We start from the raw sequence: 15,434 nt of genomic DNA on the forward strand, positions 1-15,434 counted from the left end.
AAGTCTGCCCTCCGGAAGTTCAATGTAAGAGTCTTGCTGGTGCTCCTCCTGACTTCACCAAATATTGAGAACTCTATTATTTCATGATCACTCTGCCCCAAGCGACCTCCAGTCACCACATCTCCCACCAGCCCATCTCTGTTTGCAAACAGCAGATCTAACAGAGCCCCTCTCCTGTTGGGTTCACCCACCAGCTGCGACAGAAAGTTGTCCTCCATACATTCTAAGAATTTCCTGGACTGCCTCTTTACTGCTGTATTAAGTTCCCAGCAAATGTCTGGTAGGATGAAGTCACCCACAAGAACAAGGGGTGATAATCTTGAAACAAGCTCAGCTCCCACACTGAGAACTTGGGGACCCTGGGCTGCTCTTCTTGGTCCCTGCCCGCTCAGCCAGGCTGAGATGGACACTGATGGTGTCTGGGCCCGGCTCTTGGAGCCCAGCCCAGCTCCCTGAAAGCTCTCCCAGCTGCCCTGAGCTCTGGGCAGCACCAAGGGCCTCTCCCCAGCCCAGCCCAGCCGGCTCTGGCCCCACAGCTCTGCTCAGGCCAGGCTGCTCTGGGCACTGCCCCACGGCCTCAGCCCCTGGCAAGGGCACAGCAGCAGCTGCAGCTCCCCCAGGACTCAGCCCCAGCCATGGGGGAAGGGGCTTGGCCAAGGCCCAAGGAGGCTCCCTGGGTGCCCTGCTCCCCTCTGGCTGAGGTGCTGAGAGCTCTGCAGCCCCTGCTGCCATCCCACCTGCCCAGGGCAGCACAAGAGCCCTGGCCTTGGGGCCCTCCAGAGCTGCTCCTGCTCCAGGCTCAGGGAACATCCCCAGAGCTGGGGCAGCCACAGAGCTGTGCCCATTCCTGTTCATTGCTGCTCTGATGGGGATGGATCCTCAGCCACTTCGAGGTTGATGATGAATTTTACTTCTCCAGAGGCCTCTTTTTTCTTGAGTTTTTCAGTTCAAGAATTCACTGAAAAAGGCTCATAAAAATTTGTTCCAAAACACCTGAACAACAAAGGCCCCAAGGAATAATTCAAATTTTAAATTCTTCTGTGGTTAATTCAACAAATTTCAGAAGTGTATTTAAAGTGAATCTGCTATATTAAAAAAAAAAGCAGGGACAACTATTGTCCTCTTTTCTTTTCCTGTTTATTGTTTGGTATCAGCAATGTCCAATTGACATTGACCCACAGCACCTTCTCATGCAGTCTGAATAAGTAACAAGATCAAGACCCTTCATGGCTGATAATTAATCAGACTTTGTCCCCACCCTACCACATCCCTCATCCAACCTCTGGTGCACCTATGGATCAGGAATGGTGCAGCCAGCATGACCAGGGAAGTGATTCTTCTCCTGTGCTCAGCACTGGTTGGACAGAACAATGTAAGGTCACAGGAATGGGCGTCCCAGGGAGGTGGGTGAGTCACCGTCCCTGGAGGTGTTTAAGGAAAGACTGGATCTGGCACTCAGTGCCATGGTCTGGGTGACAAGGTGGTGTTGGGTCCCAGGCTTGGACTTGATGCTCTCAAAGGTCTTTTCCAGCCTGGCTGATTCTCTGATGATTGTGACACTGCAGGGCCCTGAGGAAGCAAGGGGCCATTGTGACACTGCGGGGCCTGGTGGCACTAAGAGGACCATGGTGACACTGTGTACGACATGGCAGCACAGAGCCAAGGGGCCATGGTGACACTGTGGGGCTGAATGGAAGCAAGGAGTCCATGGTGACAGTCTGGGTCCTGGTGGAACCACAGAGGCCACTGTGACCCTGCAGAGCCTTGTGGATCCATGCAGAGCATTGTGACAGAGCAGGACCTGGTGTCACGATGGGGCCATTGTGACACTGCAGAGCCCCATGGAACCAAGGGGCCAGTGCTGCTCCTTGGGGACTCATGGAATGAAGGAAACATGTTTGACACCGTGGTGGCCCTTGGGACAAAGAGGCCATTGTGACACTGTGGAACCAAGGAGAGCATTGCTGCACTGCCAGACCTCATGGAACCAAGGATCCATTGTGGCACTAAAGGGCCTTGGGGGACCAAGGGCCATTGTGACACTGCAGGGCCCAAGGATCCAAGGGACTTTATGACACCAAGGGGTCCCAAGGAACCAAAGGGACATATTGACACTGGGATGCCTCATGGAACCGTGGTGACAACAAGTTGTCTGTGTATGTGGATCTGCTGGAGAGTATGAAGGCTCTGCACAGGGCCCTGGACAGGCTGGATCCAGAGACCAAATCCAGCAAGGTGAGGTTTAACAAGTCCAAGTTCCGGGTCCTGCACTTTGGCCACAACAACCCCTGCAGCACTACAGGCTGGGGACAGAGTGGCTGGAGAGCAGCCAGGCAGAAAGGGACCTGCAGGAACTGATGGACAGCAGGCTGGACATGAGCCAGCAGTGTGCCCAGGTGGCCAAGAAGGCCAATGGCTCCTGGTCTGGATCAGGAATGGTGTGGCCACCAGGAGCAGGGCAGTGATTCTTCCCTAGTGCTGGGCACTGGTTGGGCAGCACCTCGAGTGCTGTGTCCAGTTCTGGGCCCCCAATTTAGGAAGGACATGGAGGGGCTGGAGCGTGTCCAGAGAAGGGCAACAAGGCTGGGGAGGGGTCTGGAAGCACAAGTCCTGTGAGGAGCGGCTGAGGGAGCTGGGGTTGTTTATCCTGGAGAAGAGGAGGCTCAGGGGAGACAAGGCAGTGTCAGGGCACAGGTTGGACTTGATGATCTCCAAGGACTTTTCCAACCCTGCTGATTCTGTGATTCTCTGAAACCACCCTTGGAGCAGTTGCAGGATGAGCCCTGGGCCTCCTCTTCAGAAGCTCCAGCAGCCCAGGTCCCTCAGCTTCTCCTGCCAGCCCCAAAGCCCATCCTGTCAGTCCTGCAGAGCCTCTGCAGCTCCTCCTCACTGCCCAGAACAGGGAGCCCCAGAGCCAGACACAACAGCCCAGATGTGCCCCCCTGGCCTGGGGTGCCTCTGGCAAGGGAGCAGCAGAAGGCACTGCAGGAGCCTGCAGACAATTCCTGCAGCACTTGTAGGATGATCCTGCTGCCCAGGGGACGTTCCCATGGTGCCAAGTCAGGAATTGCAATGGGGAGTGGGGCCAGAGAGGGAAGGGCAAACAGGGATGGGCTGTTTGCAGGGGAGGGAACAGGGGTGGGCAAGAGGAAGAAATTTGTAGCAGGAAAGAGTAAAGAAAGCAAAGGTGAAGCCAAGGAAATGCTCAGGGCAGTTTGGGGGTGGCTGCCAGGCAGCCCTGGCTCTGAGCAACAGCGTCTGCAGTGGGACAGGAAACTCCCAGCTGATGGGAACAAACTTTCTGGCTGAGTGCAGAGGCCAGGACAAAGCTGAGTGGTTTCCCTGGTGTCCCCCAGCCCTTGCTGGCCCCAGGGGCTGATGGCATTTGTGCTCTCTCACGTTCAGGTCCCCACACCAACAGCATGGGGGTGCTCCCCCTGCTCTGTGCAATGCAAACGGGGGCTGCTGAGCCAGTGCTGCCGTGTCTGTGCCTGCAAGGATGGGGCACCTGTGTGAGCTGGGGGAGAGGCCAGGGCTGCAGAGGGGGGATGTTGTTGGCAGCTCCATGAGGACGCTCTGGGACGCTGCCCTGGGCGGTCCAGCGCACTGGGGATGGATCAGCCCCTGATCTGCTGCTCCTTCCCATCTCCCCCAGGGCCCTTGCAGAGCACCAGCCATGCTGTTTGCCCCCAGCCTGCCCATGGCCACCCTGGGGCTGCTCACGGCGTTTTCTGTGCTGAGCACTGGCCTGGGTGTGTTCTTGAGAGAGCCTGGGCAAGGAGCCTGGAGCCCCCAGGGCCTGCCCCAGCAGTGCCCATGGCCTGTCCCTGCTGCAGCCCTGGCACTGCCACCCCCAGGGCTGTGCCCAGCCCCGAGAGCACTCAGGCCCTACAGCAACACCAGGGCCACCAGGGCAGCGGGGCAGGGCCACAGGAGCAGCACTGGCAACACCAAGTGCTGCTGCTGCTGGGCACAGCTGCTGTGCCAGCACTGATCTGCCCCCAGCTCTGCACACAGACATTGCTGCTGCAGCTCCAGAGAAGGCAACAAAAGGGCATCTCTGCAGAAAACTCTGCTGGGACATCCTTCAATTTCTTTTAAAGCCACCGAGAGCACAGCCCTTCATTAACACAGTCTGTGGCCACAGGGAAGGTAAAGAAAAACAAAATGAGAAATGGCAGAAGCAACGGCATTTCTTTGTGGACAATAAAAAAAAAAAGTAAAAAAATTAAGGAAAAGAACTTCCAAAATGAAACCAACAAGAAATATCAAAGATTACTTTATTCTAAATCAAAGATGACTTTTAATACAGAAATTGGCCTGAAGTTTATTGTCCCTGAAAGCATCCAGTGATCAGTCTCCAAACCACAGTCTTGAGCTCCTGGTTCCTCAGGCTGTAGATGAGGGAGTTCAGGGCTGGAGGCACCACCGAGTACAGAACTGACAGGGCCAGATCCAGGGATGGGGAGGACATGGAGGGGGGTTTCAGGTAGGCAAGCAATGCAGTGCTTACAAAGAGGGAGACCACGGCCAGGTGAGGGAGGCAGGTGGAAAAGGCTTTGTGCTGTCCCTGCTCTGAGGGGATCCTCAGCACAACCCTGAAGATCTGCACAAAGGAGAAAACAATGAACACAAAACAGCCAAATACCAAAAAGGCACTAACAGCCAGAAGCCCAAGTTCCCTGAGGTAGGATTTGGAGCAGGATAGCTTGAGGATTGGGGGGATTTCACAGAAGAACTGGCCCAGGGCATTGCCATGGCACAAGGGCAGGGAAAATGTATTGGCCGTGTGCATGAGAGCATGGAGAAAGGCACTGGCCCAGGCAGCTGCTGCCATGTGGGCACAAGCTCTACTGCCCAGGAGGGTCCCGTGGTGCAGGGGTTTGCAGATGGACATGTAGCGGTCGTAGCACATGACAGTCAGGAGGGAAAACTCTGCTGAGATGAAGAACAGAAATATAAATAGCTGAGAAGCACATCCTGTGTAGGAGATGTTCCTGGTGTTCCGGAGGGAATTGTGCATGGCTTTAGGGGACAGTGGTGCAGATGGAGCCCAGGTCAGTGAGGGCCAGGTTGAGCAGGAAGAAGAACATGGGCGTGTGCAGGTGGTGGCCGCAGGCTACGGCGCTGATGATGAGGCCGTTGCCCAGGAGGGCAGCCAGGGAGATGCCCAGCAAGAGGCAGAAGTGCAGGAGCTGCAGCTGCCGCGTGTCTGCCAATGCCAGCAGGAGGAAGTGCCTGATGGAGCTGCTGTTGGACATTTGCTGGGGCTGCACATGAGAACCTGTTCATGGAGAAAGGACAGTGACAAGTCAGGAGAGGCTGCTTTGAGCCAAACCTGGGCCATTCCCCAGAGACTGTCCCACTGAGAGTCACCCACCCTTGTTCTTGCTGTGGGAAAACCTTCACCCACATCCCTGCCTGAGCTCCGATTGTGCTGGCTCAGTGTGCCAGGACCAGCCAGGCCTGTGGGGGGGGCTCTCAAGGAGCCATCCCTGCCCCACTGCCATTGGTTTGTGGCCATGTGGCAGAGGGACAAGGCTGGATATTCAGGATTTGTCAGGGGAATCACTCGAAATGCAGAAAGGCTTGATAGCATCTGCACTCAGACTTCTAAAGTAAATAGAGGGCAGAAGTTAGTGTAAGGATTGTTTTCCTACCCACGCATCATTCCTGGCTCTCTGAGGTTAGAAATCCCCAGAATTCTTACTGCACTCCAAGTCTGCCACTGAGAGAGGGAAGAGGCAAAGGATTCCCTGTGGCTCAGGGAAGGTGAGGGGCTGGATGGGCTTGTTCCCACCAGCCCTGGCTTTGAACCTTTGGCTGCAGTCAGAGCACAATCACACTCCCAGGTCACCCTGGGATAAACCAGACCCTGCCCAGAGCAGAAGGGTCCCTCAATGTCTCACCCTCTCTCAAGGTCTCTGGGCAAGGTTTCAGCACCCCCTTGTGCCAAGGACCCTCACGGCTCCCTTGGCAAACCCAGCAGCATTTCCTCAGCTGTGGCAGCTCTGCCCTTCCCCGTGGGACATTTAGGGAACTCCCAGAGGCTCTGGCACAGATTTGCACCCAGGAGGGCAGCTCAGAGCTTGGAAGGGCGCAGCAAGGAGATCCCTGGCTGTGCCCATGATGGGATCTCAGGGAGGGGGCTCAGCTCATTCCCTTTTCCCATGGACTGCTTTGCCCTCAGCCCCACAGGTGCCAGGGAAGCTTGGACACCCCATTCCCATGGACACCCCTGCCTGGCAGGAATGCCAAGGGCAGTGCCTGACTCAGCTGCTGCAAATTCCAGAGCCTCCCTGAGAGCAGCAGATAACAGTGACAATACCAGGGCAGTGCAGAAACAAGAGGAGATGTTGTGGTGCTGTGCCTGAGAGGGCAGGGCAGGGACAGCCGGGCACTCAGGACAGTGTTCCCGTGCCCAGCTGTGCCCAGCACCTCCCACACACCAACAGTGCCCTCCTGCCCCCAGCACTGCCTCTTCAGGCCCCTGTCCTTCCCTGAGCATCTCCCTGGGCCTGGACATTCCCTCCTGAGAGGAGCCTTGTCCCTCACCACGGAGGCAGAAGCTCTGCGGGCCCAGAGCTCTGTGTCAGCAGGGCCTCCTCATCCTCAGCACCGTGGCCTGGGCAGCCGCGGGGGCCCGGGCTGGCTGCCAGCCCTGCTCTGCCCACTGCCCTGGCAGCACCCAGTGACCCCAGCAGGGCCCCCTTGCCCTCCTTGTCCTCAGCCAGCCCAGCTTGGACACCTCGGGGGTGTCCCCACCCTCCTGCTGAGGCCTGGCCTCCAGGGCTTCTGCCCCAGGCATGGGAGCCTCTCTGGGGAAGCGCCAGAGCAGCCGGCTGTCAGGGACAAGGTGGCAGCCTGGGGGCTGCTTATGGCCTCTGACACCCAATTCCTCAGGGCTTCCCACCAGCCTGTGCTCCTACCCACTTCTGTCCCCTTGGAGCTTCCTGCCCCCCACTCTCTCCCACAGGGCCCTCCTGCCTTCCCACCGCCTTGTCTGGACATGGCCTGAGCAGCGCCTCATCCCTTCACGGCCTCCCACCGCCCCTCAGGGTCCCCTCAGGGTCTCCCCCAGCCCGGCCAACCTGCCCGGCAGCGGCGCAGCCCCGAGGGAGCTCCAGAGGAGCCGGATCGAGAGGCACCTTAGAGCCCTCAGCAATGCAGCCAGAAACACAGAGGCAGGAGGATTCAGATGGCCCTTCCTGCCTGGCACAGGGCTTGTGGCCATCTCCAGGCACCGCTCTCGCAGGGATTCCTGCATCTCTGGCCCCTGCCCAGCCGCTCTGTCAGCAGCACAAAGGCTTCAGCAGAACCACCAAAGGCCAAGGGGCTTCTGGCCATTTCTCCTTCCCCACTGCACGCCTGGGCAGCTCACTTGGCACAAGGACCCGTTTTCCCCTCTTCCCCGGTGCCCTGCGGATGCTGGGCACCAAAGAAAGCTCCTGGGAGTCTGGGTATTAGAACACATTCTATATTTATAGCCTAACAAACAACTAAAAAGAAGGAAAAAATCAATCTTAAAGAAAAGTCCCTGCTGGCTCAGATGGCCCTGGCAGACAGAGAAAGAGCCTCTCAAATCAGTGCTCCTCAGAGCCCCAGCAGCACAGCCAGCTGTGGCCCCAGAGACAAGGCCGTTTCTTGTGTGCCCTGTGAAACCGATCTTGCAGCTTCTGCAACATGGAGCCCGGAGCTCTCTCCACAGCCCGGAGGACAAAGGCTGTTTCAAGAGCCAGGCTTCTGGTGGAAGGGCTGATGTCTTCTGCCTTGTCTTCAAGGGCTGCAAGAGACAGAGCCACAGTCAGATCCTGGATCTGCGGGGACCTGAGGAGACCCCCGTGCCAGGGCCTTGCCAGCCGGCTCTGGCCATGGCCAGGAGGGAGCAGGGAGCAAGGGGATCAGGCCGAAGCTGCCGGACACTATTGCCCCATGTGGGCCTGAAATCGGCACATGTGCTCCGGCCACTCCAGCCCTGCCCCGCGTGGAAGCAGAGCCCTGGGCAGCGGGGCAGGGATTGCAGCTCCCCCCGGCAGCCGGGGCTGGCAGCCCTGTGCCCTCACTCACCCTGACAGATGTGCCGCAGCTGTCGCTTGTGGCCTCTGAGGTGCCGGCCGGCCATCCCTGAGAACACAGAGCCTGTCACGGCCCCAGCGGCACAGCTCCCTGCCAGCAGCGCTGACAGCCCTGGGGCCACACGCCCTCCTGGCCCCGGCAGGGCTCAGCCCAGGCCCTGGCCGCACGCTGCCACCCCAGGGCACGGCTGCCAGAGGGCGGCAGCAGCGCCGATGGCAGCCAGGGCTCCCTGGGGCCGGGCATGGATGGCGCTGCCAGGGCAGCAGGCGGGGCTGGGGCGGATCTGCGGCAGGGCGGGTTCGGGAGGGGAAGGGCAGCCCAGGCTGGTGGCTCACCGCTGAACCTGATGGCCGCTTGTCGCAGGGACTCCTGTGGGCTCTCCAGGCACTGCAGGGCGTGGCGCACATTCTCGGCCGCTCGGCTCCTGTCCTCTGCCAGCTGGGGAGGGCGCCAGGAGGGTGCCCTTGGTGCAGGCTCAGCCCCTTGGCCAGGCACTGTGAGACCAGCACTGGCCTCCCCTACCCGCAGAGCCCTGTCTGGCGGCCGGCAGCCGCTGGCACCAGGCTCTCGAGGGGGCAGCGGGCTGGCTGCTGCCTGGGGAGCCGCCCTGCAGCCCAGCTGGGCTGGGCTCCATCAGCACCCGGCTTGGGGCTGCAGGAGCCTGGAGCAGAGCCCACGTGGCCCAGGGAAGGCAGCGGTGTGTGGGGCGCAGGCTGGTGCCCCTGGCTGCAGCACTGGGCAGGGGCACAGCTGCCAGCCGGGCACTGAGCAGCGTGGTCAGGGGGCTTCTCCAGCCTGAGGCTGGGGCTTGCAGGCCGTCCTTAGCAGGCCCTCGCCGAACCTCCAGGTGTGATCCAGCCGCAGCATGTGTGTGAGATCCTTCCTGTGCAGGAATGTGGCTGAACAATACAGCGATTCCCAGGAGGCCTGGAGAGCAGCAGAGACCCAGACATGGCACCACAGCCCAGGGCACAGGACCCACGCAGGTCCCTGTAGCAAGGCCAGGAGGAGGCTGCAGCCCACCAGGCGCCAGAGCAGGAGGCAGCCCAGCCTCCTGCCAGGGGGCCAGTGGCAGCCGCTGAGTCCTCACCTCTGCCACACGCTGGTTCTCGTTGTGGCAGTGGAAGGAGAGTGGGAGCAGGCTCTGGCGCATGTGAGACTTCAGGGCCTTTCTTTCTCCTTCTGGTAAAAGATGCAGCATCTCTCGGAAGACGAACATGGAGCACAACTGCACCTGGCTATCATCCTGTATGAAAGGAAGGAAGAATGACCTCAGCATCGGCTGCTTCACGCCCACCTGGCACAGGCCTGAAAACGCACAGGACACAAAGTGTGTGGGCAGCAGCCGGTGGCCGTGGCTGGGGGCACAGAGCCTTACATTGTCAAAGAGCGGCAGGAGTGCCTCAGCCAGCTGCAGGGCGAGGGGGCTGGCTATTGGGGCACCATTGCACAGGAACAAACCACTGAGGAGAACCATGGTCATCCTAAGCATGTCGCTGTCATTTTCCTGCAGGAGCTCCACGAGCCTTTCGTGCAGGCTCCACATTCTTACGGCCTGCGTGGAAGACGAGTGTGTGAAATGCCCCCTGCTGCCACAGGGCCCAGAGGCCAAAGGCCTGTGCCAGAGCACTGGGGCAGCTGGAGCGGGAGGCAGGAGAGCTGGGAGCAGCTGCCTCAGCGCCCAAAGACCAGCTAAGCCCAAGCGACTGCCTTCCCCAGCCCCACGCTGGCAGCATGGCTTCAGCCACTGCCCTCTTCTCACCGAGACACTGGTGCCGAGCACTAGGAGGCCTCTGAGTGCCAAGCAACGCATCTCCCTGCACTCGCTCTGCAGGTTCTTGGACATGACCTCCAGGACGCTGTCACGGCATTCACTCAAGTCCAGGCAGCCCAGGATCTGAAAGGCACAGGCCGGTGACAGGGGAGCCAGCCAGCAGGAGCTCGGAACCGCACAGGGCCAGGCCCAGGCAGCAGCAGAGGGCGCGAGCACCGTCCCAAGCAGCTGTGGCCACGAGAGGGCAGAGAGGGCAGAGGGAGGCAGCTCAGCAAGGCAGCGCTGGCCTTCAGGCTCACCTCCACAAGGAATGCCATGGCGGCCAAATCCCGGGATGGCATGTCTTTGCTGAGCAGCCCGAGCAGGTAGAACGCAATCGCTGAACACACGGCTTCGGATGCGTGGTACATTTCTCTGGCCGGGGGAAATAGGAAGCAAAACCCTGAGCCAACCTCTCCCAGGACTGACTCACAGAGGTCTGGCCTTTCTCCACCACCCTGCAAGAGGGGAGCCGGGCCCTCTGGGAGGTGGCTGCTCTTGGGCACGCTCCTCTCCCAGCCTTTTGCAGTCTCCTTGGCCTTCCCTTGGTGACAAGACCCTCTGGCGCACGACCACAGGGACTGTGTGGGGCACCCCGGGCACAGGGCACAGATGCCGGGAGCAGTGGAGGAGCAGGGGGTCTCACCTGGCCAGCACGCCCACAGCACAGTGGTGGGTGTCAGCAAGGAGCAGCGTGTCCCAGCCATGCTTGTCTTCCATTGCCACCACCACATCCTCATAGTGCAGTCGGCAGAGCAGGGCCTTCAGGGTCTGCTCTGCAAAGCTGTGTGCAGAGCAAAGCCCAGGTGATGCTGGGAGCACTGGCTCCTGCCCTGGGCACAAGGCAGGGACAGAAGGAGTGGGATGGAGCACCTGTTGGGGTCAGTGGCAAGGCCGTGTTGCTGCTGGCATCCCATCCAGAAGGTATCGACCTCCTCTGGCATATCCAATGTGCTGAAGAGCACTTGGAAGAGCAGATGCACAAAGAGGTGGGGGAAGTACACGGTCACTACATGTGGGACACAGGGCATCTGGAGGATCTTCCACATCACCACAGTTGCCTGCAAAGGACAGAGCAGCCCAAGCTCAGTGCTGAAGTGTCTGTGTGGTAGGGCCCGAGCGTGGCAGGGAGAGGCCAGCGAAGACGCAGGGGGAGCACCGGGCCCGGCTCAGAAACTGCCCCTAGGCCAGGTTTCAGCCCAGTGCCTGAGGCAGGGAGACACCATGGGGGTGAGGATGGAGAGCTGATAGAGAGGTGTGCTTGGGGTGAGCAAAGGCCGGTTGCAGAAACTCACAGCCAGGGCAAGGACAGGCGTGTGGTCCCCATCGGAGGTGCACGTGCTGTGCTCTGGCCAGTTGCCCAGCACGTCAAGGAGTACGAGCATGGCCAGCTCTGCAGTCCTGCACGAGCACATGATGGTCTTCCACATGGTGGTAGCAGCTCTGTGGGGTCAGAGCTCTGTCTCAGGGGGGGTCTGGGACACAGCACCATGGCCTGGGCGGCAGCAGCGGGGAGCTGCCTCTGCCCACTGCCCCTCAGCACACAGGCAGCCCAGCCCAGTGGGGACTGGCCCCTGAGGAGCAGGGAGGGAGCATGGCAGCACGCTGGGGGCTGACATGCCAGGGGTGGCAAAGGGAAGAGCCAGAGGGCCCTGGAATTCCCTGTCTGACAGACACGTGGGACAGGCTGTACAGGGTGATGGGCTGCTGATCCCTGAGCCTTGTGGGCACATGATGGGGCCACACGCAGGAGAGCCATCACCACATCAGCGGGCTGTGCCTCTGCCAGATCCAGAAGGGGCCTGTACAGGTTGTACTCAGGAAACTCATTGGCCGTGAGCCACTGGTGGATGTACCTTACCATGGCAGGCACCTGGGGAAGGCAGGGGAGACTTGGAAAGCTGCCAGAGGGAGCAATGTGCCCAGCTGGCCCAGAAAAGTACTTCCCTTGCCACCACTGCCATGGCCTCAAGGCTTACAGTGAGCAGCAGGCGTGGCCTGGGAGGCCAAGCAATTGCTGGGAGGATGGAAGCCAGGCCACAGGCTGCTTACTTGTTTTGGACTGGAGGGACCCTCCTCCACAAGCATATCCAGCAGGGCAGCACTGGTCTTGGTTTTGAAGATGGGAGGGTATGCTCTGACCACAGTGCCCATGGTGCTGTTCTCTTCCTCCCGAATCCTCTTCATGAATTTGCCAACCATCTGTAGCAGAAGGGCACGAAGCGAGGGATGTTGCATGGAGTGCTCCAAGCACGGTGCTGGGCTGAGCAGGGACAGCAGGCCCAGCCCAGCTGGGGATGGCTGCAGGTACCTGTGCTGTGCTGCGGAAGAGGCCACGGGTGCGTTCCTGCTCTGGTGTGCGCTCCAGGGCTGCACCTGGCAAAGAGCGAGCACAGACAGAGCTGAGGGGCTGCGGGAGAGGCCAGAGAACACAAGGCCAGCCCTGCTCCCCCCAGCCCTGCGACGCCCCAGGTCATGGAGCACGGCTGCAGGGTGTCTGCCCCAGCCCCTGTTCTGTCCTGTCCATGGGCATGTCCCCAGGGAATGGGATGGGATGGGATGGGATGGGATGGGATGGGATGGGATGGGATGGGATGGATGGGATGGGATGGGATGGATGGGATGGGATGGGATGGGATGGGATGGGATGGGATGGGATGGGATGGGATGGGATGGATGGATGGAGGGATGGGATGGGATGGGATGGGATGGGAGGGATGGGATGGGATGGGATGGGATGGGATGGGATGGGATGGGATGGATGGGATGGGATGGGAGGATGGGATGGGATGGGATGGGATGGGATGGGATGGGATGGGATGGATGGGATGGGATGGGATGGGATGGGATGGGATGGGATGGGATGGGATGGATGGAGGGATGGGATGGATGGGATGGGATGGGATGGGATGGGATGGGATGGGATGGGATGGGATGGGGATGGGATGGGATGGGATGGGATGGGATGGGATGGGATGGGATGGGATGGGAGGGGATGGGATGGGATGGGGGGCTGGATGGGATGGGATGGGATGGGATGGGATGGAGGATGGGATGGGATGGATGGGATGGATGGGATGGGATGGATGGGATGGGATGGGATGGGATGGGATGGATGGGATGGGATGGGATGGATGGGATGGGATGGGATGGGATGGATGGGATGGGATGGGATGGGATGGGATGGGATGGGATGGGATGGGATGGGATGGGATGGGATGGGATGGGATGGGATGGGATGGGATGGGATGGGATGGGATGGGATGGGATGGGATGGGATGGGATGGGATGGGATGGGATGGGATGGGATGGGATGGGATGGGATGGGATGGGATGGGGCCAAGCTGGCTGCAGGCACCAGCCCTGCGGTCCAGCTCTGCCACTCACCTTTCTGCAGTAGCTGGAACTGCTCCACCTCTTCAGGCTGTTGTGCTGGAGGAGTTCCAGGGCCTTCTTTCTCCTCCTTCCCCCAGGCCAGCCTGGGCATGCTCACAGGTCTCTCCTCTGTGTCACTGCCTGGATTCATGGCAACTTGCAGGAGACGATGGCTCAGAAAAAAGTCTGAGTCAGGAAGTGCTGCAGTTGTGCCTTGAAGGCACCTGCAAGAGTGAAGTCTTGGCAAGGTTGCAGTTCAGCAAGTCCTGCACTCTGGTCTCGAGGGCTCCAGCCACAAGGACAGGAGACTCCTCGTCAAGGACCGTGGTCAGCGAATGACACAGTCTGCCCTCAAGGGCACCTGCAGAAAAAAAGCCTCGGGAAGGCCAGAGGTCACCAAGTCCTGTGGTCTGGCCACGAGGTCACCTGCAGGAGTAACGCCTTGGGAAAGCTCCGGGTCAGTAAGGAACGAGTGCGCTGTGCTCTGTCCTGTCCTGTCCCGTCGCGTGCACCAAGCACTCTGGTGTGGCCACGTCACTGCCAACACCTATGTCACTGCGTGTCACAAAGGGCTCTTGGACACGTCATCCCATTCCATGCCACGGTGACCAGGCTGCACTGTGTCACAAAGGGCCCTTGGACACTTTGCCACCTGCCCTGGGGCTGCCCCCAGCCCCTCCAAAGTGGCCCAGTTGGAAGGAATGCCTTGCCCCAAGTGTCTCAGACAGCCTGACAGGATCTCCAGGAATGGCTCAAACCATGAGCAAACGCTGCCCTGCTCTGCAGGCTCACGCTCCCCCGTGGCTGCCAACACAGCCGCAGCGGGAAGGGCCCAGGGCCTTCCACAGAAGCTGGCACGGCCTCCTTGGGACACGTCCCGCATGGTGGCCACGCGAAGCACGGCCGTGTGACAGAGACGAGGAACGTGTGGGCCAGGGCACCAATGCTGCTCTGAGCCCTGGGGCCTGCGGAGCACTGACATCAGCCCGTGTGGCAGAGTCCCTACCAAAGCAGAGTCTCCCCAAGCCCTGGCCCAGCACTGGTGCCCATCTCCTGCCCCAGAGACCTGTGCCTCCAGAGGGCTTCTCTGCCAGAGGGCAGCCAAAGCCAACCTGCACTGGGGGCTGTGATCCATCCTACAGTGGCTCTTGGTAGGAGCACCTGGAGCACCTGGTGGCAACATTTGGTATGTGCCAGACGATGTTGCTCCTTCCTGGAATGATTTTTTCAAGGAAGGGATTAGCAGTAGGACAGAAACACCAACAGCTACTGAATTTCACAGGACAAAAGACTCCACCAAAACACTGTCATGTTTCCTTGTGCTTTTCTGTCTTTCTTGCACTCTGAATGAAAAAGAATTGGCCCAGCCTCTGCTATTCAACTCTCCACTTGCTGTGTGTCTTCCTGTGGCAGCTCACGTGCAAACATAACTGGCTGCCTGCTGAGCACAGCCATGGACGGCCACAAACAGGGAAGTCCCTGGTGAACATCAAGGCAGACACCTGGGGAAGTGCAGAGGATAGGGATAACTCTGGGAGGAGAAGCTGTTCTGTGTCTCTGATGATGGTGCCAGCCCTCTGAAGGAGTGGCCAAGACAAGTGCTGGAAGAGGCCATGTCCTGCTCTTTTCTGCTGTCAGATGCACACAGGACAGACTTGTTGCTCAAAGGTTCACCAGACTTGATCCAGGAACAATGGAAGCCCATGCATTGGTAGGGAATGTGCTCCAGCAAGAGCAAAGCAGGATCTTCTAGCAGCAAAGCCTGAGCTTGTGAAGCGAGCCGTGTCCTCAGCAGATACCAAAGTGCCTCCTCCAGCCCTGAATGTTGGCCACAAGTGCCTGCCTTTCTTCAGCACCTGCTGCTGCTTCCTTTGTTCCAAGCGAGTCCACGATTTAGGTTGGAAGCTCATGCATGTGTTTTTAAGGTGCCTGCACGGAGGAGAGGGACGGCAGCTACAGCGCAGGGCTCGTGCTGTCTGTCACAATGGCACCAATGCAGCTGCCTGGGGATGCCTGCCAGTGGAAGGCGAGTCTGCCCTCAAGCACTTGAAAGCCATTGAAGTCAGTCAGGGCCACAGGCTGCAGCTGCAGCTGCCAAGCATTGCTGTGAGGCTGGGAAGCCAAGAGAAAGCCATTGTGGCCAAGTGTGCTGAAGCCTTTTGCTAAATCC

General features: G+C 59.5%; 1 protein-coding gene across 1 annotated transcript; it reads right to left on the bottom strand.

Moving 5' to 3' along the window:
* Positions 1-4,327: 4,327 nt before the first annotated feature.
* On the bottom strand, positions 4,328-5,023 carry LOC108964139 (olfactory receptor 14A16). The gene has a single exon (XM_018925931.3). The coding sequence runs from the start codon at positions 5,021-5,023 to the stop codon at positions 4,328-4,330; it is 696 nt and encodes a 231-aa protein (XP_018781476.3).
* Positions 5,024-15,434: the final 10,411 nt, after the last annotated feature.

This window comes from Serinus canaria, chromosome 25 (assembly GCF_022539315.1).
Source record: "Serinus canaria isolate serCan28SL12 chromosome 25, serCan2020, whole genome shotgun sequence".
NCBI classification, from domain to species: domain Eukaryota; kingdom Metazoa; phylum Chordata; class Aves; order Passeriformes; family Fringillidae; genus Serinus; species Serinus canaria.